This window comes from Chenopodium quinoa, unplaced genomic scaffold (genome assembly GCF_001683475.1).
Source record: "Chenopodium quinoa cultivar QQ74 unplaced genomic scaffold, ASM168347v1, whole genome shotgun sequence".
NCBI classification, from domain to species: domain Eukaryota; kingdom Viridiplantae; phylum Streptophyta; class Magnoliopsida; order Caryophyllales; family Amaranthaceae; genus Chenopodium; species Chenopodium quinoa.
This window is the reverse complement of record NW_018744878.1, coordinates 3,266,544-3,290,609: the sequence shown is the minus strand read 5'-3', so window position 1 is coordinate 3,290,609 and position 24,066 is coordinate 3,266,544. Positions and strand designations below refer to the sequence as shown.

General features: G+C 31.0%; 1 protein-coding gene across 2 annotated transcripts; it reads left to right on the top strand.

The window, feature by feature from the left end:
- The first annotated feature begins 15,393 nt into the window (after positions 1 to 15,393).
- Positions 15,394 to 22,480, top strand: LOC110705556 (homeobox-leucine zipper protein ATHB-8-like). 2 transcript variants are annotated; one of them, XM_021883445.1, is made up of 18 exons: positions 15,394 to 15,833; positions 17,249 to 17,502; positions 17,609 to 17,768; positions 18,351 to 18,454; positions 18,545 to 18,635; positions 18,836 to 19,045; positions 19,140 to 19,223; positions 19,310 to 19,465; positions 19,555 to 19,629; positions 19,734 to 19,840; positions 19,927 to 20,119; positions 20,360 to 20,545; positions 20,637 to 20,717; positions 20,817 to 20,951; positions 21,068 to 21,390; positions 21,492 to 21,597; positions 21,819 to 21,968; positions 22,107 to 22,480. In XM_021883445.1, exons 2-18 carry the CDS (start codon positions 17,285 to 17,287, stop codon positions 22,251 to 22,253), a joined length of 2,526 nt encoding a protein of 841 aa, XP_021739137.1. In that variant the 5' UTR covers positions 15,394 to 15,833; positions 17,249 to 17,284; the 3' UTR covers positions 22,254 to 22,480. The 2 variants fall into 2 exon arrangements, with proteins under 2 accessions (XP_021739137.1, XP_021739138.1); XM_021883446.1 differs by lacking the exon at positions 15,394 to 15,833 and adding an exon at positions 16,167 to 16,184.
- Positions 22,481 to 24,066: the final 1,586 nt, after the last annotated feature.

The following is a 24,066-nucleotide window of genomic DNA, read 5'->3' as shown; positions in this document are numbered from 1 at the left end:
ACAACTCTATATTTAAGACCTGTTAACTAAGATTGTTATCACGTTTTTAACAAATCCAATGGTGTTGTAATGCTTTAAGTTGTCAAAAAGTTACTAGTTGTTGGTTAATGTTGACAAAATATAAGAAAACATCTCTTTATTAACTTTTGTAACTTATATGATTATGTTTTCCAAATGATTGGATTTTCTTGATTAAGCCATCTAAAAAGGTAGAGCTCTTTTTTCCATCCAAGAAATTTATCATGTCAACAAATTGAAAGAGAATTCTATGTATTCCTTGCCTAACTTAATACAAGTCAATACATAGATGTTGTGCGATTTAGGCTGGGTTTCTAACTAAGCGGGCTATGTTGAAAAGTCGATCTTAACATAAACGTATTACATACATATATTAATATATAGCGCTAGCCTTCTTAGTGTGTCGGTCCATGTGGGTTAGAATTTAATTATAAACATGGCCGGTGTGGTTCGTATATTGCTAGTCCAAAACTAGAATGGAGTACGATTTTCAATCAATAAGCTTTGTTTAATTGGCTTGTTTTAAGTATTAATAGCTTAATATATAATAATAATAATAATAATAACAACAACAAAATGTTTGTGGTTTACAACTTCCACTTCCAAGCTTGCATAGTCTAATTTTAATCCAACTTCCAAACTTGCATAGTTGCATTGCATTTAATTAGATTAAAGTCGTCTATATTATGGAGGATTTAACAACATCAACTCACAAATAAAAGCATAAGAATACAATGGACCCACCAAAGCAACAAACAGATTTGATTATCATCTTCAAACCAATAGTGTTAATAGTGTATCATAGTTGGCAGTGGGGTTCTAGATTAAAATTCAAGATACGATGGTTGGTGTGGGTGGTGATAATTTTGTGGTGGGGTTTCATTTATTTTTTCAATTTTAATAGTAACATCAATTCATTCATTAATAAAAATCATACAATATGTTATAAAAAAAAAAATAAAATAATAATTTAACAAATATATAGCATATTGAATTGAATAATAAAAAAAAAAAAAATACAAAACACAAGAAGCTTAGGCTATCAAATCAACAATAAAAATTGTACTGTATATCATATGAAGTGATATGTCCTTTATATAAATGTGTTACTTTCCGGCCATTAATTAATATTAGGCTATCAAATCATACTTTCCGGCCGTCTCCAGTGTGAGCTAGAAAGCAGTAGACCATCCAGGTGCTGTGTATAGCATATTATGGTATATACGATTATCAGATTTATTTTTGCAGTCCAGAATTTATGTGATTTGATTTGACTAACTAGCTAGCTACTGTACTAGTCATGCATTTAGTAGGCGTATTCTTTTGTGCAACGATTAACCTAAATATAGTGTATTGTGTATATTTGCCATGCACATCAATTCTCTCCTAGGAATTCTTTTCTTGTCAAAATTTGAATTGAAGTTGTGCCTCGCATACATAATAAGGTAAATCTTGTTGAATTTGATGAGTTCTATTTTGTCATAAAATATGTTTAGTACAAGTTTAATCCCGTGTCCCTATCTGATCTGATCGATGAAAATAATAGTAATAATAATAATAAAAGGAAGTAGTGTGAAAACTCTTTTATTACAACATCGTCTCATATTATATATGATTAACAGTATGATAGCTCAAATAATACCCCTATATTTGGTTGAAATAATTTAAAGAGTAGAGATTAACACAAACATGATTTTGACAAGGAATGATCACGAGAAAAAATAATTTGTTCAATCCTTTATTTTTCTACAAATGCACTTTGCTTTGGTTTATTTTTTACTCCGTAATATGTTTCGTTAATAAGGATGAAAATATAATTAGGCTATGCTAGGTGAATTGGTCACATGTTGTGGACTTTAATTAAGCACAACTCAACCAAGATTTTTTGTTCTAGGCCAAGTCCATTCATCATGTCGAAACATATGTAGCACAATTAGGGCCTGTTCCGATTGACTGAACTCAGCTGAACTGAACTGAACTGAGCTGAACTGAATTGAACTGAAGTTATTAATTAGTGATTTTTAACTACGGATTAGTGATCTTTGATTATTTATTACCATACATATGTGTATATACAAATGTACATATTATTATTATTATTTTATTATTATTAATAATAATTATTGATTATTATTATTATTATTATTATTATTTATTGATTATTATTATTATTTATTGATTATTATTATTTTATTACTATTATTAATTCTTGATTATTATTATTATTTATTGATTATTATTATTATTATTATTATTATTATTGTTATTGTTATTATTATTATTATTATTATTATTATTATTATTTATTGATGATTATTATTATTATTTATTGATTATTATTATTAGTATTATTATTAGTATTATTATTATTATTTATTGATTATTATTGATTATTATTATTATTATTATTTATTACTTATTGATTATTATTATTATTATTATTACTGTTGTTGTTGTTGTTGTTGTTGTTGTTGTTGTTGTTGTTGTTGTTGTTGTTGTTGTTGTTGTCGTCGTCGTCGTTGTAATAAGAGCTTAAAAGAATGAAATTTGGCTTTATATCATTAGCAATATCATTAGACGTAAATTAAGAGCTGAATTGAACTGAAATGAACTGAACTGAACTGAACTGAGCTGAACTGAACTGAACTGAACTGAATTTCAACGGAAGAGAACAAGCCCTTAATTAGCATCTCGTCTGATAATATGTAATTGAGTGTTTTTCTTATATGTTGACTAAGGATATGTTCTCTTTAGCTTAATTTCAATTCAGTTCAGTTCCTAATTTTCTTCTCTTATAAACAATTCAATTCAATTCAATTTAGTGAATCAGAACAGACCCTAATACATTGTATACTCATTGGCCATATAAGATGTTTGTCATGCATGTAATTTGTGCCCATGTTATGTTGTTATGGTGCCTCTTGTTAACGAGAAAGACTAATAAATCAATGAGCATGTTATTTATTTTTTTTATTTTTTTTACAACAGCAGAAATAAATGTTTAGTACTGTTTTTATGTGAGAATATAACTAATTTTTAAAAGTACAATGTACCTATAGAGAACATGTTCCCTCTCTAACCTTTAATTTCTACTTGCTTATTAATAGCCCTGAATTGATAGAACATGCATGTAATTATGAATCTCTTACCTACTATTATTAGCGTTTATAGAAAATGAGGATAAATAATGTACTTATTGCTAAAGGATTGAATCCACAGTTTTAACCTGGATTGAAAAATGAATCATATCCAAGTTTAGTATGATCAGATTGCAAACATAGTTTTGATTTAGTACTAAAAAATACTATCATAAGATTGTACTACAACATTAACCAATGATGAGCTTTTTATATTTGTTTGTCAAAAGTTTAAGGTTAAGTTAGTTTAAGGTTTTGTCATCCACTAAATCATGTGTGTGTGACATATTATAAGTATATAAGTTTTGTCCAATGTTTAGACCTTAAGAACTCAAATAAGCTTATTTTTTTGCATTTGTTAATTGTTATTAACCCTTAAAATAAGGATACAATAATACTATTCATTTATTTACAAAAAGAAAATTACATTAAAAAGAGTTTTAGTTTATACCATTAATTATAATTTTTAGAGTATATTCTGTATTAAAGTTATTTTTGGATCGGAATTAGTTTTTAATTCTGTATGAAAAGGTTTATATACAACCTAAAACATATTAGGGCTAAACATAGGCCCAAATGCTAAATACAATAATAAGGCTTAACATATCCATTCAAGTGAATCCAACTAACTTAAACTTATTGAACATGTGTTTCAAAAAAAAAAAAAAAAATAATAAATAATTATTGTCCATGTTATTGTAAATATAGAACTTAATTTAACTTTTTTTTGAGGCAGAACTTAATTTAACTCATTATTCTTCTAGATGAGGTTAAATAATAAGTTAAACAATACGTTGTTTTTATTTATGTACAATTGCTTTTGATAAAAACATTTTATTTTTTGGACGTGCAATATTAAATATATTTGATGATCTGATGATCAAATACAATGGGTGTAGACGTGTAGTATTAAAAATGTGCAATTTGCAAAAAGCTAAGCAAATACTCCATATATGAAAAACTTAAAGAGACAATTATAGTGAAATTAATACTCTGTATTATATTACTCGTATTAAACAAGATAAATTTGACAAAATTCCAAATTGAATTTAGCTCATCACAATTTTCAACTTTTCACTAGTTTATATATCCTAATAAAATATACGTAGTTTCCTCAAAAAAAAAAAAAAAAAAAAAAAAAAAAAAAAAATATATATATATATATATATATATATATATATATATATATATATATATATATATATATATATATATATATATATATATATAGCGCAACTATACTTAAATAAAATAGAGTATTATAATTGTGTTTTGGCGCTTATATAATCAACTAAAATAATTGTATTTTGGCATATAAAAAAGCTTAATTGTTAAACTTAAAACTCTTCTGCAAAATTCACACTCTTTATCTAGGAGTTTGAGCTACCAACTTAATTATGTAGAAAAACGACGCACCATATATAACCCATCATGTAAACTCTATCTATATCATAGGGGCAAAGGGATATCATCATGTATAATTGCAGGTCTTATGTTAATTTCATAGGTTAATTAGCAATAAAATTCTGTTACAATATTAACAATTCCAATGTTATTGTAACACTTTATACAACCAAAAGTTTGCTAGCTACTGGTTAATGTTTACATATGTGACAACATTTTTTGCTAACTTTTGTACAAGTATGAAATTTATACGTGTAAGATTTTGTCTTTGAAAATCATTGGATTTGTTTCTCAGCGGGTAATCAAATAGTCTGTGAGAAACCCTACCTTTGTCATGAGCAAATCATGCTTAAAAAGTCCCAAACTTGAACAAATATACAGTTGTATGTACTATAGTAACTATACATGTTACCCCCAGACCAAGTGGCTGGTGATAAACATATTAATCTTGGCGTGTGTATGTGTGATGTTGTAGTAGGGCCGCAGGGGTGGTCGAGCACTATATGATGTCAGTTGTGCTTTCAGGGGTATGAAATAATTTGTAATTACCCCTAAGCTTATTAGTTACCACATTAAAATATGAAAATATTATTACAAATTTAATGATAAAATCTACGTACGTTCCTATCAGGATTCGATTCATTCAAGTTATATTAACCGTCTAAATCATGTTCCTTCACTTAATTTTACATATTAACATGATTATTCCGTCAACATGATTATAGATTAATTTTAAATAGAGTTTATTCCGTATAAGAACGGACATATTCGCACGCACGTAGTGCACTGGATCCTACATCCTTAAATTAGGAAAAACGACGCACGCACAAAAATGTGTAAGTGATGGAGAAGGGAGTGGGAGTGGGAGTGGGAGTGAGCGCATGAAGGAAGAAGCAAGAAAGAGGGCATGCATGGGATATTGAAATGGGAAGGAGGTGAATGTCTTGACAAAGGCAAACCAATCACTAAAGTCCGTTACACTGACGATACCTCACTCTCGTCCCTCCCTAGGAGAATGTCTTCTTACCTTTCCCCTCCCACGCCGAAAGTGACACGCATTCTTTCCTTCTTTTCTGTTTTTTTTTTCTCCTCCAATAAAATAAATGGAGTATAATTATAAATTGTACCATTTTTTTATAGTGAAGAGAACAAATTAATAACCATATGATATCGTGTCAAAAAAAAAAAAAAAAAACACATATGATCTTCATTCAGTCCTCGCGCGCTTATAAACTACATAATTTTTTCTATATTCTAACGTCATTGCCATATACTAATTTGAAGTATATATATTACTTGTACTTTTTTTTTTTTGGAAACCAATACTTCTTGTACCTTAATAACATGATTAAATTATCAAAACTTATTGCAAACTTGGATAAGTTTTCTACTTCTAGGATGGTTGCATATGTAACAAAACATCTAAATAAATATTACCCCTTCATTCATTTGTAAACTTGAGTTCATATGATTAGCCAAATGTCTCTCGTACAACACAATTTCAACAACCTATTCGAACAAGTAATTTTTACAGCCTTTACTTGTAACATTAGTTGCTTTGCCCTAGCTAAGGGTTCAGAAAGAATTATTCACTCAAAGTAGGATTCTGCAGAGTTTAATGATTGAGTCGTGACAAAATAAGAGAGTTAGAAAGGATCACTTGGTAATTAATCCTGACTTTCTTAATTAATTATGTTGTTGTTGTAAATTTCTAAATAATATTAAAATAGGTAACGTTCACTATAATTTCAATTTAAGAAATAGAAAAAAAAAAAAAAAAAAGTGGTAAAATAAGAAAAAGGAATAGTAGTCGTGGAAAAGGGCAGGAGAAATAGAAAAAGAAAAGAATAGGTGGGTGGTGGCTGAAAAAGAAGAAAGAAAAGGAAAGAAGCAGCCCTAAACAAAGAGTCGACCCATGTGAAAGTGATATTTTAAGTGAAATGAGATGGTCTCACTCTCACGCGTGCGGGGCCAATTAAGCTAAAGCTATCCTCCTTACTCCTCTTCTCGAGTCTTTCTGCTCTCGTTAACCGCACGCAAGGCCCCTCCACCAGCGGAGTGGACCTCCGACTGCGGTAATTAACCCACTAGACATACACATAAATATATTATACACGCGCGTATTAAATGTGTTAGAAATATAAGTATATGACACTAACACATATATTTTCCGATATTGATCTTATCTAATATTTCTAACATAATGATGTACTTTTACTAATTTAATTAATCTACCTCTAATGGAGGGATTATTTGATGGATTAATGTATCGTGCATTTTCTTAAACAAAACTCGAAGTAAGCTAAGAAATAATTTTTTGACTAGGTAAACCTTGATTTGTCAGTGAGACACACGATAAGTTATCTTTGAACTAGATGTTGATGATTACATGAAATGTCACCTTACATTAAGAAACTAAAAGATTTAACTCACACTTATATTATTTATTCTTTGTCAAATTGAAGATTGTGTTGAAATAAGTCATCATTATTTTGTTGAAGAAAAAAATTTAATTGTACTTTGTATTATTTTTCGTTACTTTTATATACTTTCAATATATAATTAATTTGATGACTTTTAATTGAAAAAGCTAATTTATTACTCCTCGATATTTCTTTTGAACAATAATACTCCTCATTTAAAAGTATTAAGTATATGCATTATGCAATAAGCTAACTTTAATTTATGAGTGGTCCTCTAATTGGAATTATTATTATAGATAAGATCTATCAAGTTGGCAACGAAATTAAGAGATGATTTTTAAATTAACTACAAGTAAAGTTTAATGTTTATATTTAGTATTCATTTGTTGTCATTTTGACCTAGTATATTAGGCATTTGATGTCATGGATCTTCTCCTTAAAGTGCACTTTTCAGAGTTATATTATTTTAACATCATCCCAAATTAAATAATTTGTGCTGAATTTACAAGGGATAAAAAGATGGGTAATAAAGTCATGATCAAATAAAAAGTCAATAGATACGAAGTAGGTTTTTAGTTATTTAATTTTTATTTTTTTAACCAAAGTGAAAGTTAAGAGACCAGCTGAAACTTAAAGCTTACTGCTGTTACTTTTCTTTAATTCACATTTCACAATATTATAATTTAAGATATCTAATCTTATCTAACAAGCAGAAACTTTAATCTATGCAGAAAATATATTGATTTATTTTAAAAGAAAGTTAAAATTTCAATTATAGTGTAAAAAGTAGAAACGTGGTTTGTTATATAAGTTTATCTTTGAAATGCAAAGAATCAAAAACCACTAGCATTTGTCTGCCAATATTATGCAACCTCAATTGACCAATCAGTGGCTGCCGCTACTCATTTTCATACCTTTGAAGGAACCCTAATAAAATATGTACTCTTGAATGCAGCCAGTATAATAATGAATGAAAATAAGTGTTATATAAGTCGGACTTATTATTAATATTAATCAAAATATTTATGATAGGTTAATAAAAGTGTTTCTCCAAAATTATTATAGTCATTTTATTCTCATAAAATTTAGTATTGCTATAAATTATTATAAATTTATCTCTCGTAATATTATATAGAAACACTATGTATATTACAGAGTAGGCTTTTAACTAATGAGGTCTAGACCTAATATCAAAGTTTGAGCTAATACGTGTCTGTGATGATAGGTCACATGTTCAAATCACTCTTCTTTATATAGTTTGTAATGTCCATTAGTGACTCATTTGGACGAAAATAAATATCCATTTCCACACATAAATAATGTACTTTTACTAGATTGTGGCAAAATCATTGAATTTTCTGATTGCTTGGATGATGACGAAGTATTGACTCATGTATAATTGATTCTTCATAAAACGACATAGACTTTTTAATGGGGTTGAAAATTTAGAAGCAAATTAAAGTTGTGAAATATTCTCTTAGTTGACCGTATTTGACAAATCATACGATGTTATATTTCAAAAGAAAAGGAATTTTATGTTTTTGGCATGATGATGGTTTATACTATTTACCTTTGCTCATATCACATGCTATCAACCACCAAAAAGTTTTGTGATGTTTCTTAACAAATACTCCTTGCTTTTTACCATACAAATTGAGTTGTCTCCCTCACTTATAATTTGATTTTAAAGGATAATGTTACTCTCTTATTCGCATGCCTAAACATAAGGAATTACCATTTATTCGCATGCCTAAACATAAGGAATTACCATGCATTTTTCTCCATCTTCAAAATTTATGGAGACATCAATGAATGAGAATCATAGGTTGGAGTTTCACCGTACCAAACAAAGCACAACAAAATATTGATCAATATATATACTATGTAACTCGATTTCTTATTATTTGCAATAAATGAATTTTCTATATCTTACAAATAATATCCGATCTTTTTATTGCAAATAATAAATAACAGAGATAGTAATTATTTTACTTTGTGTGTTTATAAATTTAGGCAAAACAAGTCGAATAAGTTAATTAACCTCCATGTTACTATTGACCCTTAAATCTTGAATCATGTAGGAAATTATTCAACTTTGACATGTTGTAAAAGAACGTATCTATTAAGCTCAAACTTACAGTTTTATATGTTATTACTACGTAATTATTTTGAAAATCAAACAATAGTTGTACTAATAGTTTCTCAAATTAAAGTTGAGAATAATTAATTAAGTTAATAAACGCCGTGGTGTCACCTCACTTTTTGATTTCAATTAACCACTGCATGCACCATATATAAATCCTTCTTTGATGAAAATGACTCTCTTCTTGTTCTTCAAACGAGTAATAATCAACTTAAAGTAAATAATTCTGTAATAATTACTAAATCATTTTTTATTATTCCTTCATCAATAATTGCATTTTCACTTCTTCATATATAACTATTCAAATTTCATACATTTTCAATAAGTTATTGAATATGCATGCATGATTTCAGTATGATAGATTGATAGTTACAACTTATTACAATCTATGGAATATTTTTTTAGTCAATACATCTAATGCTACTGCTTAAAAGTTTGCCACCATTATATATATCCAAAAGGAATTATTGTATGCATTACTTATTGTAGTTTTTTTTTGGAAACTTTGAATACATATCAGATGAAGATAAATAGATATCATACGTTAGAAGTTTGAAATGGTCCTCCATTGATGACATTCATAAACATTTGATGATCTCAACTATCATCGCTCAAAGTTAATTATTTTGTGTACTGTCGAGTAAAAAGTACTCCGTATGAGTCATTTACTATTAGCCGAATACATTACCAAGCACATTATTCCATATTCATATTGATCCATTTACTATAGAATTATAGTTATCACATTCACACATCATTTTCATCTTATCTGGTTACACGAGTAAGGTAAGTATATACACATCTTTCAAGATCACATATACAATTATATATTAAGGGCATGTTCTGATTTACTGAACTGAACTGAAATGAACTGAATAGAGTTGAGATGAATTGTTTATGAGAAAAGGAAATTAGGAACTGAACTGAACTGAACTGAAATTAAGCTTAGGAGAACAAATCCTAAATCAACAATAAACAGTGACATGTTTGATTGAGAATGTTGAATGCAAATTGGATTCTGTAGAATGAATTTAGAAACTTATTTAACAGTCTCTCAGTCGTATATGGTCTACGTATAAACTTTAAAACTTAGCAACCTAAATTACGTGATCTACCATTCCATAATACAATTAATGATATAAGAAGATTAAAAATAATATTTGGTGACATAAAGGATGATTTAGTAATGAATAGATTTGAAAATGAAGTAGTACAAATTAAGCATAAGATAATAAGATACGAAATGATCATATAATAAACATAAGAAATGGTAAATAAACACCATGGCATGGCGCATGCAGGAGGCCGCATTATTCTGTTCTTTAATCTTCCTTTAATTTCTCTCTCCTAACTACGCAGTTTTTGCCTTTTTTCTTGTTTGAGATTCCTTCTTAAAAAAAAATAAAAAAAATAAATATAATATAATAAAAATAAATAAAAATAAGAAGGAAAAAAAAAAATTACAAAAAACAAAGGATTAGCTTTTTCCCATTACGCGTGACAAGCTTTTTTCTGTTTGTCTTTAGCGTTTTATGGTGGAGTGGCCCTTAATCCTCATGATCAAATAATCTTGCAATAATTTCGTTTTTTTCATTGTACTAAGTCAACTAAAGTAAGTTATTTTTGTCTATTAAAATTACTTATTTCATACTCTTACAAAGAATTCTAATGTGGACAATCAAATTGGGGTCATGCATGTGTATGTAAGACATTGGTGCATATATACGTGGAGAATGGATGGAACTTGAGGCTCATATTAGTCATATAAGATTATTCTTCTTGTGTACGATATATAACTACAATCATCTTCGTATTACCTTTGTTTATTTTGTTTGCTCTACTTAGACCTATTCACATATACTAAATTGAGTTGAGCCGAACTGAATTAAACTAAATAGAGTTAAAATGAATATTTTATGAGAGAAGAAAATTAGGAGTTGAACTTAACTGGTTGGAGTTGAACTAAACTGAAATTAAGCTGAAATGAAAATGTGTCGATGTGTGTATTGATATATAGGTGGGTGAGAATAAGAAAAATATTGGTTTTATTAGAGAACATGAACACTATTAGATAAATTATGGGGTAAGATGAAAGATAAGATATCTGCCAAAAAAAAAAAAAAAAAAAAGGTTAACTAAAAGATTGTACGAGTAAAAACAAAATTGAATTAAATGTTTTTCACATAAAATAGAATTAAGTGATGAGTACAATAATTCAGTCATCAATAAGTTGTTGCTAAATAATTTGAGCATAATAAGTCACTCGTCAACCATATGGAAGATTAATCCCTGATAGATCATCACAAAACATAATGTAGTAATTAATTTGATCTAGAGCTTGTTAACATCACAGAAGAAACATCATCAAGCACTTTCTAAGAAGCTTAGGATTGATTAGGTTTCTATCGCTAGCTACTTAAGATTAGGTTTCTATTGATAGCTACTTAAGACTCATCTACGTATGTACTCATAAATTCGTAAGAAATGTACTTCGTATATATTTTGTCTTAAAGTAGTACAAGAAAATACTCTTCAATATCCAATCTTGTCAACCAAGAATTAAATCTTCAATATTAGTTTAATTTTTAATAGAGGTTAGATTAATAATCCAAATTATACTCCATCCATGCATACATATTATATAGAGGATTGATAAATATAGACATAAATCCTTGATATTAACATGTTGAGACTATGACAAAATTGAGTGATTTGAATAGATAATGTACTTTAGCTTCATAATCTATCTAGTTAGAGAAAGTCGAAAATTGATAAAACCTGTTTAAAAATTAAAACAAAATTTTAAACTAAAACTTTTCACGCACATCATATATGATATGACAATAATATCTATTGATGAATAAAGTGTACAATGTACAAATTCTTCGTATTAATTTTCTCTTAAATTTAAAGACAAAAAGTGTACTACAATTCTACAAACCTTTGAGAGAGATTAGGTAAATTACCAAAGTTCAAATTAAATCACAAAGGTAAAAAAACACTTAATAATGGGGAGGTAATATAAAGAGTGACATAAGCAATGTTAAGTTGCATATGAAGCTCTTCTTTTCAGTTCATGAGTACAATTACTTGGCTTACAAATTGAGGAATACAAAGCAAAAATAGGCATGGCAATTGGGCAACAAGGCAAGGTTCAAAATCACGTCTTACCGCAATTGAATGACAAGTGTTTGCCCTAGGATTGGTGAGACATAACTTCATTGCTTATTTTGGACGATTAGAAAGTACTACGAGATAGGAATTGACATGCATGCATGTTGGCAAAAAGATATACTCGTAACTTCTACGAATTATTGCCAAGTTTTATGATATTATTTGATTAATACAAAAGGAGGATCTTATTGATTAAATATGGGGTAGGTTCTTGATTGTGAATAGTATGACATACTTCCTAAAATAAAAAATAAAATTAATTAGGGTTACTCATGTATCTTTTGATGATACTAATTTTGAGACATAAGCTAGAAGGGTAATCAGTTTATTTATAAGACATTAATGAATAATGAGTTTAAATGGGCCGAGATTATCTTGATTGATGAGGGTAACTCTGATGATGGAAAACTGAGGTTAAATTCATAAACACATGGATCGGAGTTGTTATTTCTTTTTTGAACTAATTACTATGGAGTTGTTATTTTACGAGTAATAAACAAAAGTGTATAAGTTAGAGCTCTTTTGAATGAACAAATAAGGTTTATTTTTTTTTGTTATTTTTTAAAAAAATGAACTAATGCTACTCACATAATGAATTAAAGTTATTCACATGGATTTGAAATAAGGTCATTATATGAATAAATGGGGTTATTAATCAATTCAATAATCATATGAATAATATGATTCAAAGTTATGCACTATTATAACAAATTTGGTCACATCGTTTGACTGTCCTGACTAACCACATAGAACACTTACTGATTTGGGTATGACGTGAACTATATATATGTACTACGAGTATAATTTATCTTTAATATGACTACTTTTTACAAGTTCGTAATTGTATAAATTAAATCAACTAATTTTTTTTTTAAATAAAGAAGTCTTAAAGAACGTTAAAATTTATTAAATAAAGCTAGTCATACGACATCTACAATTGACAATTAACGATAATAAAATCAAATTCAACAAAATGAAACAAGAATTAATCGAGGAAGGCAAATAATTTGAATACATAGATATAACACTTCGACACATTCTCGATTTGTTGTCTCATACGACTTTTTGAGTGGATTCGTCGAGCTCCTTCATAATTTTATGGGAAAGAAAATTCTTGTACTGATTTTGTAACCCGAATATGAGCCATAATCAATCGTAGCCCTACACAACTAGAGTCCCTATTAAGCGCAAATAAAACCTTGTCTTTCGAATTGAAGGGGTTCTACAAACCTTGTTTTTCGAAGGAGATCGGAAAATCCTTATCATTCTAAGGAAATAAACCCTTTCTGTCAAAGGAGACATTATTATAATCTAAAAAACAAAGAAAATGTAAAAGAAATGAAGATTGGGGCTTTCTGCTAGTGAATTTCGATGAAAGCCCTTCAAAATTAACAATGGAGGCTGGAGTTTAGGAGAAAGAAAAGAGAGAAGGCTAGGTTTTTTTTTTTTTCTTTTCTTTTTTTTCCCTTCTGGTTACTTACTATAACTAATATATTTTTTTTAAATATGTAATATCTATCTAAAATCACGGGTATACATTTTGAGTTTAGTTTGCTTAGTGCTCAGTTGTTCACTATATACGTACTACATCTGTTAGATATTATGCACAATTTTTAGTTATTATTTGTGAGACATACGAAATTCAGAAGTTACACATGTAATATGTAATAGAGCTAGTATGTACCTTAACTATTTACATTCTCTTATATGTAGTAATTTAATTATCTTTTGTAAATTATATGTAAGGAAAATTAAATTTGCTCATATATTTGATCTTTTAAGTTTGTTTGTTTGTTTGTTTGTTTTTTTTTTTTTTTTTTTTTTTTTTTTTTTTTTTTTTTTGTATTAATTAATGTCTAAACTTATGCATGGAAGGGTATGTTATTTAAGTATTCAATACAAGGGTTGATCAAATATCATAGTAGACTTCCCCTCAAAAAAAAAATATCATAGTAGAGTAAGTAGACTAGTAGTCGGCAGATTTTATTAGTTGAAGAGAATTTTTGTTTTTATTGACTTTATTTGGATGAACATGAACTAGGACTAGTCATTAGATTAAGATATGTATATAGGATAAGTAAAGAACTAACATTGTAAATTAAGTAAAGATGTACGTATGTGACCTTGTTAGTTCTTATCTACATAGTTATTAGTTTTGTCCCACCTTAGATTGAAGTTGTTTTTACAAGCTAGCTTAAGTTTAACCCTTGCATGAGTGCCATTATGGATTTACTAAGCTACAGAGTATCCATCAATATGCTCACTAAATAAATAGTACCACTATATAAATAGTGTAACAAATTTTAAATGATGCATTAATCGAAAGACAGAGGAATACAGAATATCTGTTTAAATATAGTTACACTTAAACTATAAGGATGCTTAATTAAATACAAGTATTTGTTGGGCATGCATCGACATAATTTTCCAATTGTGCAAAACATTATGATTTGATATTGCATTCAATTGTAATAAATTCTTATGCATAAAAGCTTAGGTTGGATCTTAAATATTCTAAAAAAAACGTCATGTATCAATCTTAATTATAATTCAAATTGTATTGTATATGGAGTAGTAATTTCTTTGAAGATGCGAAGTATATTGAATGTCTTAACATATTACTCCGTACAACTTTAGACATGTTCTCTTCAGCTTAATTTTAGTTCAGCTTCTAATTTTCATCTCTCATAAACAATTTAGTTCAGCTCAGAAAGTCAGAACAAACTCTTAGGGCATGTTCACATACATTTACTTAATTTCAGTTCAGTTCAGCTCCAATCAGTTCAGTTCAACTCCTAATTTCCTTCTCTCATAAAATATTCATTTCAATCCAATTTAATTCAGTTCAGTTTCAATCAGTTCAGTTCATTAAATATGAACATACCCTTAGTTTAACAAATACGTAATTCATACTATCTCCAAAACTTGTCTAGCTCTAATTTTCACATTAAACATGTCTTGTTATTGATTAATTGCATATTGAATATGACATATTCCATGTGGTCTATGAACCAATAAAACAACAAACCAAAATTTATGATATCAACTTAAGTACTAATGACATCATCCTTAGTTAGGAGTAGTAAACTACAAGTTCAAGTATAATCTACGCGCTACAAAAGAGAGTGAGCTTAAAATACCAAATCTTTAAAAGAAAAAACCTCAAATTTCGCAAAATAACAGGGCACTCCAGTCCAAACTGTCGGAAGTGCCAAGACCAAATTCAGAAAAAGCAAACATACAACCCCACCACACCCAACAAAAATTAAAAATTTAAAAAATTAAAAATAAAATTAAAAAAATGAGGAGAGAGAAAGTTGCCATTTTGTCCGGTATTTGAGGGGTTTTACATTTCACTATTTTTTTGCTCAAAATGACAGAAAATTGAAAGAAATTTCCATATAAAACAACCAACCCCATTACTTCACCCTACTCACTACTCATTTCATTTTCTGCATATCTTCTAAAATCTCCTCTTTTTACCCCCCACTTTGTTGTTGCACAGCAATGTTCAAGGCATTGAAGTCCTTTGAGGTAAAAATAAAACAAAAAACCATCAAAATTCTTCTGACTGTTGAAATTTTATATTTTAGGGTAAAAGTTTGGATCTTTATTAGAAATAATTGATGGGTTTAGCTTTAATGTTCTTAACTTTATGTGGGAAATTTCTTAATCTGTTTGTTTCTAGTTTCAGTTTATGAGGTAATAATCATGACATTTAGTATGGGTTTCTAGTATTAAGTCAATTGACACTAACCTTTGTTTGTGAAAAAGTTTGGATCTTTTTTGATGAATAATTGATGATGGGGGTCTGCTTATGATTTCACAATTTGTTCTTATTTGAAGTGGAATGAGCTTAGTTTACTTGTTTTAACTTTGTTTGAGGTAAAAACCATGAAATTTGATCTGGGTTTGTAGAAATGACTTAGGTTAGGGGTTAAAGTCTGGAGCTTTATCACAAACAATTTATGGGTTTTGCTTTAATTTTCGTAATATGCTGTTAGGTGGTGTGGGAAAGAGCTTAATTTACCTGTTTCTGTTTTTTTGATGCAAAAAGTTTCAGTCTTACCTTAGAAATATTCATTTTGTTGCTATTTTGTTTCCCTATAGCATGGTCCATAATGAAGTAAAATCTACAAATAAGAGTAAAATCTAGCTTATTTGTTCTTCTCTGTGTTTTGAGATTTATTTCTGAACATCTTTATGTTCTATTAATAAATGAAGGTAGTTTGTACTTTGTTTGATTCCATTTCATATTTTTTTTTTGGTGTTTGATATCAACTCTAGTTTGTAAAAGTTTATGATAAAGGCCCAAGAAGCTAGTATATGGATTTATTTGTTCTCTAAGATTTTAGGAATTTAAGAAGGTGTATAACTCAAGCTTTGTGAGTAATTTCTTAGAAGATTTTTGAATATGCTAGTTGGATAAAGGAAAAGTATAAGGGAAAACTTCTAGATGCTTCATATAGTCTTAAAACTTAATCCTTTTTCTGGGTTGTTCAAAAATGGAATCAATATTAAGAATTTAGATGTTCTTTTATCTTTTACTTTCCTAGGTTTTGCTGTTTGACTGGTGTTCAGCATTGAATACTTTGGGTGTTTGATTCTGATTCTTATATTCTGACATAATAGTTGAAATTTTCTAGTCCTATTTCTAAGACTTCACTTGTGTATATTGTATATTGCTAGAGCTTGAAGCATTATAGGTGACTATTCTTTTGATTGCAACATATATTTTATATTAGGGTATTTATAATGTGATAAATATATAAATCTTAAGGGATGTCTGTTGTGAACTTATTATAATCTGATTTACCTTTTTACAGATATAGTCTTAACTCTTAAGGTTTTTTCTCCTGTAATTTATCTTAGGTCTTTTGTTTTATGTTGGTAACTATTGAAGCATTTAAGTTACTATTTTATAATTGGATATGTTTCTTTATCTGTAGGGTTTTCAAGATTGAAGTAAGTAAAAATCTAAAGCGATGATGGCTGTGAGCTCAGCTTGTCGGGATGCAAACAAAATGGCGGCAGATGCTGGAAAATATGTCCGGTATACTCCTGAGCAGGTGGAAGCCCTTGAGAGGCTCTATCATGAGTGCCCCAAACCTAGCTCCCTTCGTCGCCAACAGCTTATTAGGGAATGCCCTATTCTCTCCAACATTGAGCCCAAACAGATTAAAGTTTGGTTTCAGAATCGAAGGTATATTGATTGTTCATTTGCTTTAATAGTTTGCCTTAATGCTTTTGAAACTTCTTACTAGTATATTACATCTTTAACTAATATATGTTGCTGCTTGGAATTCCAGATGTAGGGAGAAGCAGAGGAAAGAGTCGTCTAGATTACAGGCGGTGAATAGAAAGTTGACAGCAATGAACAAGCTGTTAATGGAGGAAAATGATAGGTTGCAAAAGCAAGTGGGACAGTTGGTTTATGAGAATAGTTATTTTCGCCAACATACCCAGAATGTAAGAACTTTTTTCTTGAAGACTCAATTTGTTCGTCTAGTCATTATCCTTTCTTGAAATTGTATGGCTTGTACTTGTAGTAATCATTTTTTTGCACAACTATTGGTGAGGTTTGATACTAAGTTGCACGAAAATGGAAAACTGAAACATCAAAGCAAGGAAGTGTAGTAGCACAATTTTGATACATTAGTATTCATGGTAACACACATCCTAGGGCACTATATCATACGATTTTCTTTGTAGAGTGAATTAATTTCTTTGATTATTGCATAAGATATAAATAAAAAGGGTATTAAAAGTTAGATTAGTTTGAAAAGGTTGTTATTCGGAATTTGAAGATCTTTGAGGGAAACTTACTGGCCATCTAAAGGAAATGTCTCCCCTGTATTTCCCTTATCAGAAATGAAAAACACGACTTTCATGAGAGCTTTCGTTCATCTAAGCTGTTTTCTTGTTATCTTTCTTGATAGGAATATTATGATATTACTAGTACAGATTATGCCTTGTGATTAGTGGCAGTCTTTTGGTTTTACAAATCCGCCTATATATGAAGTATTAAGCTTTGCCACGATTCTTGTACAGGCGGCAACACTAGCCACCACAGATACCAGTTGCGAGTCAGTGGTGACAAGTGGCCAACAACAAGCAACCTCACAGCGTCCTCCAAAGGATGCTAGCCCTGCAGGGTAACTAGCATTGCTAATTTGTTCCATCTTTTGGTCAAGTATGAGTTCATTACTTTCGTATTGACTACTATCTCTTATTTTTGGTTTCAGACTTGTGTCTATTGCAGAAGAGACTTTAACAGAGTTTCTTTCAAAGGCTACTGGAACCGCCGTTGAGTGGATCCAAATGCCTGGAATGAAGGTAAACACTTCTATAATTCCTTTCTATTGTTTAGTGTAGAAAAATCAACAAATAAGAAGTAATGTTTGTCTAGATTATGTCAATTTTCTCTTGATTTTGCTAGACATAGACTAGTAGACATATAAGTGATCTGAAATCAGATCCAATAAATCAGTTTTGTTAAGGAATTGATTGTTGTTCCCTTTTGATTTCTTAAACAGCCTGGTCCGGATTCCATTGGAATCATTGCTATTTCTCATGGATGCACTGGAGTTGCGGCTCGTGCATGCGGTCTTGTGAGTTTAGAACCAACAAGAGTTGCTGAAATCCTCAAAGATCGGCTTTCATGGTACCGTGATTGCCGAGCTGTTGATGTGATGAATGTGATGTCTACAGGAAATGGGGGAACAATTGAACTGCTATATATGCAGGTAAAACCCAACAATCCTATTATTTCAGGCATTTCATTGTGGGCTCAATTTGTAAAGATGACCAAAAAACTAATGTTTCATTTTATCCCTGAAGCTCTATGCACTTACTACGTTGGCTCCAGCACGCGATTTCTGGTTGATGCGCTACACATCTCTCCTAGAAGATGGCAGTGTTGTGGTAAGACTTTCTCAAACATAATGGAAAAGCATCAACATTTCCTTATATCTTTTGAATTCATCTCTAATGATTTGTTTGTGCTTTAGATCTGCGAGAGATCACTAAACAACACTCAGAATGGTCCTAGTATGCCATCAGTACAGCACTTCGTGAGAGCGGAAATTATGCCTAGTGGTTATCTAATTAGGCCCTGTGAAGGGGGTGGGTCTATCATTCACGTTGTTGATCATATGGACCTAGAGGTATGCAAATTCTATCAAGTGTTTGCGGATTCTGTGTCAAACTTATTAGATGTAGCGTTTATCTTACTTCTTGATTTTTGATGAAATAGCCATGGAGGGTACCTGAAGTACTACGCCCACTGTACGAGTCATCTACTCTGCTTGCTCAAAGAACAACTATGGCAGTACGTTTTATATCTAAGCTCATTTGCAGCTTGAAATGTCTTGTTATAATTCCATGAGTTTCTGTGATGTTGTCATCTAATCCTTTCGCGTGACAACCTTTCAGGCTTTAAGGCAGTTGAGGCAGATCTCTCAAGAGATTTCTCAACCAAACGTCACTGGCTTTGGAAGACGTCCAGCAGCCTTACGTGCTCTCAGCCAGAGGCTGAGCAAGTAAGTTCTTGACTATCTTAAGACTGTATTACTATATGCTTTGATTGGTTGTTTGCTTATAAGTTTATTTCTACAATGTTTCACAGGGGTTTTAATGAAGCTGTCAACGGATTTATGGATGAAGGATGGTCTATGATGGACAGTGACGGAATAGATGATGTAACTCTTCTAGTTAATTCTTCTCCTAGCAAAATGATGGGTGAAAATCAATTCTACAGTAACGGATTTCCATCTGTGGGCACTGCAGTGCTATGTGCTAGAGCCTCCATGCTCTTACAGGTAGGTGATCAGATATTGTTTAACACTAGTAATAGCAATATACATAGAAAACTAATAAAAGTATGACGACCTATTCACTGATTACAAGCTCAAGTACGTGATTTTGATTTTGTGAAGTTGTAAAATATATCAATAAAATTCAATTTCATCATAACTAGCTGCTTGATTCTCTTTTAGGCATAAATGATAAATCTTGCCCCATTACTTTAAACTCATTTTCTTATTACTGTATAATTGCAGAATGTGCCTCCTGCAGTACTCCTTAGATTCTTGCGAGAACATCGATCTGAATGGGCTGATAGTGGCATTGATGCTTATGCAGCAGCTGCTGTCAAAGCTGCTCCTTGTACCATACCAGTTGCTCGTACAGGATGTGTTGGGGGTCAAGTCATTCTTCCTCTTGCACACACAATTGAAAATGAAGAGGCAAGAAATCATCTTTCATCATTTTTCTTTTGATTAATTTCATTGATATTTTACAGCTGATATTGACAGTATAATTGTTTGTTTGCAACAGTTCATGGAGGTTGTTCGGCTTGAAAATCTAGGTCATTATCGTGAAGACATGTTTATGCCAGGAGACATATTTATGCTCCAAGTAAGCATACTTTTGATCCTGTTTTTAATTACAATCGATGAATATGGATTATGCTTAAGAACAAACCATCTTAATTTCTGAATTTGTTTGATTTCACAGTTATGTAGTGGAGTAGATGAAAATGCTGTTGGGGCATGCGCAGAACTCGTATTCGCTCCAATAGATGCATCTTTCTCTGATGATGCTCCGCTCCTTCCATCTGGTTTCCGAATCATTCCAATTGACTCTTCCAAGGTGATTATTTTCTTGAACTTAAACTACTCATTTGCAACGAATTTTGTTTTGTTTTTGCTACCTTGTTATATACTATACCCTCAAGACCTTAACTTAAATTGGTGGTAATATGACAGGATGTTTCAAGCCCGAAATGCACTCTTGACCTTACATCCGCCCTTGAGGTTGGCGCAGCAGGAAATAAATCACTTGCTGATAATAGCGGGTCTGGTAATGGGAAATCTGTGATGACTATAGCGTTTCAGTTTGCTTTCGAGATTCATCTTCAGGAAAGTGTTGCAACTATGGCACGACAATATGTTAGGAGTATAATATCCTCTGTTCAGAGGGTAGCATCTGCGCTCTCCCCTTCTCGTTTTGGCTCTCTTAATGGTTCACCTTTATCTCCTGGAACTCCTGAAGCACAGACGCTAGCTCGTTGGATTTGTCAAAGCTACAGGTTTTTATCATCTTTTACCAAACTACCCGAATCTGAGTAACATAGCTTGTGATATGCTAGTCTTCAACATGTTACTGATAATAGTTCATCTACTTTGACAGATTCTATCTAGGTGTTGAGTTGCTTAAACCCGGTAATGAGGGAGGAGAATCCATTCTCAAATCTCTTTGGAGCCATTCTGATGCCATTTTGTGCTGCTCTTTGAAGGTATCATTTTACATATCAACAAACATTCACGTTCATTTTTCATATCCTTATTAACTATTCCTGTAAGTGTGATTGTTCAAAGTGATACTCGACATATCAAAATGATGCAACTGTTGCTGTCAATTTGAGTGACATTGTGCTGTTATTAACACTTGTGGAATCAGCCCTTTAAACAATCTACAACCTTTGTTAAGTTGTTGTCTCCTTTGAAACTTATACAGGCGTTGCCAGTTTTCACATTTGCAAATCAAGCAGGACTTGACATGCTAGAGACTACCTTAGTTGCACTGCAAGATATTACATTGGAAAAGATTTTCGATGAGCAGGGCCGGAAAACCCTCTTCACAGAGCTGCCTCAAATAATGCAGCAGGTCAGTGTATGGAAATACTTCGTATAAAATCATTTTAACCCCCTCTCCCCTGTCTCGCTTAATCTTTGTTCATGTTTTTAAGTTTCAGCTTGATCCTTAAATATGTACTTATCATTTGTTTTCTTGTGCTATTTTCAGGGTTTCATTTGTCTACAAGGAGGTATCTGCATGTCAAGCATGGGAAGACCGATTTCATATGAACGAGCAGTTGCTTGGAAGGTGTTCAATGATGCCGAGGATGCACAGTGCATGTGCTTTATGTTTATCAACTGGTCTTTTGTATGAAAATGATGGTCATGTAGTTTCAGGGATAAATCAACAGTTTAGAAAAGTTAGAATTTTTCTTCTTTTTATTTACTTAGGAATGTCTTAGGGAAGCAATGAAGAGGGTTCTCTGCCTTTGGAATGGCTGATTTTGAGCTGTGCCCTAAATCATGTAGATCTTTTCTATTTTTGTGATACTTCCACACTTTGACCACCTAATTTATGATATATCATGTTTATGTTAAATACATCTTATGTCTACAATTATTTCATTCAGCGTATGTCTTTTTCTTTCTTCTCTCGTACTTTTCCTGCATAATTTACCACATTCAATTACTTAGCAGGTCACTCGATTTGTATTTTGACAATATCTTCTTGTGCTCTTGGATATAAGAGGAGTTACTGGATACCGTGAATTACTAGTTCAACATTGTAAAAAATTCAGTTGCACAAAACTTGCACATCAAAGTTTCTGAATAGCTAAAGTTGCTTCCTATTGTATATGGAGTTTCGGCTATATGTGACATTGTCTATGCACATGTAGAGGGGGTGAAGGCGATTCAAACTGAACTACTGCACTACAACATACCCGAGCATCCTCAGAGATTGGGGAATAGATAGCAGTTTCACAGCCTCATTAGCAGGTTCACAGCCTCACTAGTTTTTCCTGTACTACATAACTAGTAATGGAGAGATAACTCAAGAAATCATATGGGATTTTGGATGATAGCACAGCCTTTCCGGTGTTTGTATTCCACAGTTACTGTTAGTTGGTTAGGTCCTACAGCTTGCCATGCTTATACTCCTAATAGGACTCAACTATGAGTTCATGCGCGTGAATATCCAGCTTTTTACCTATAGATACCAACATGTTTGTGACTAGAACAAAGGAAGGTGAAGTCTTTTTGAGTCTTTCTAACAGAAATAATGAGTTTTAGTAAGAAATATTTAATGCTAAAAGAGTAAATGGAATTTGTTCATCTATATATTGGTGTTTGAATTGTGTTCCTAATGATTCAATTAAGAGGCTCCTTTGTATATATACCTGCTGTCTTATTACTTCTGCGCTACATGGATGTATGTAGGTCGACCATATGTGGCTTACACTACGTGAAGGCTGCGCGAAAATGTGATCTCACTGATCTGCAGGTTAAGATGGATGTCAATCCTATGTGTAAAAGTAGCAATATGATAAAGAAATTGTGCTTTATTCAAGTATTGGCATGCTTGCTGCTGGGCTTGGAGGAAAATACTGAGATGTCTGAGCATCAATTGAGTACTTTTTCGTGTGCAGCGAGTTGATGAGTAAGTACTGCAAGAGCTAAATTTAGAGGAAAGCAAAGAGTGATACTAGTTCAAGCTTATTTTGCCGAATCAATTTTGTTAAGTTTCATACTGTTAGGACTAGATGTACAAATGAATCAGATGCATGCCTACAAATTTTCAGCCTGTTTGACTTGATATGCCTTCTTTGCTTCTTGTATCAAACCAAACCTTCGTAAAGGTGGCTATACTCTAGCTCTAGCTCTACCTCTACCTCGGGCTTTGGTTTATTTGGTTGATCTAGTGTTTTATGCATTACATAACCATTTGGCCACTGGCCTATAACATACTCTCTCTGTCCGGAATTAATTGTCAGCTGATACCTATAGTTGGCTGGGATCTAGTTTGGATGATTGCTCAAGTACTTATTGGGCCATCCAGGTGAAACACTTATTGTACGTAAATTAAATGATTTATAAGGAAGGTAGTACAAAGAGCATATTATGTCAGTTTGACAAGACAATCTGATTGCTAAAGTCTTATACTAGCACTTTAAAAATGCTCACTATTT

Excerpts from the sequence above, each read along its gene's own strand:
- LOC110705556 (XM_021883445.1), top strand. The coding sequence starts at position 17,285 with ATGATGGCTGTGAGCTCAGCTTGTCGGGATGCAAACAAAATGGCGGCA. Across the intron at positions 20,546-20,636 it reads ACACAATTGAAAATGAAGAG|TTCATGGAGGTTGTTCGGCT; the intron begins GCAAGAAATCAT and ends TGTTTGCAACAG. Across the intron at positions 21,598-21,818 it reads TTTTGTGCTGCTCTTTGAAG|GCGTTGCCAGTTTTCACATT; the intron begins GTATCATTTTAC and ends AAACTTATACAG.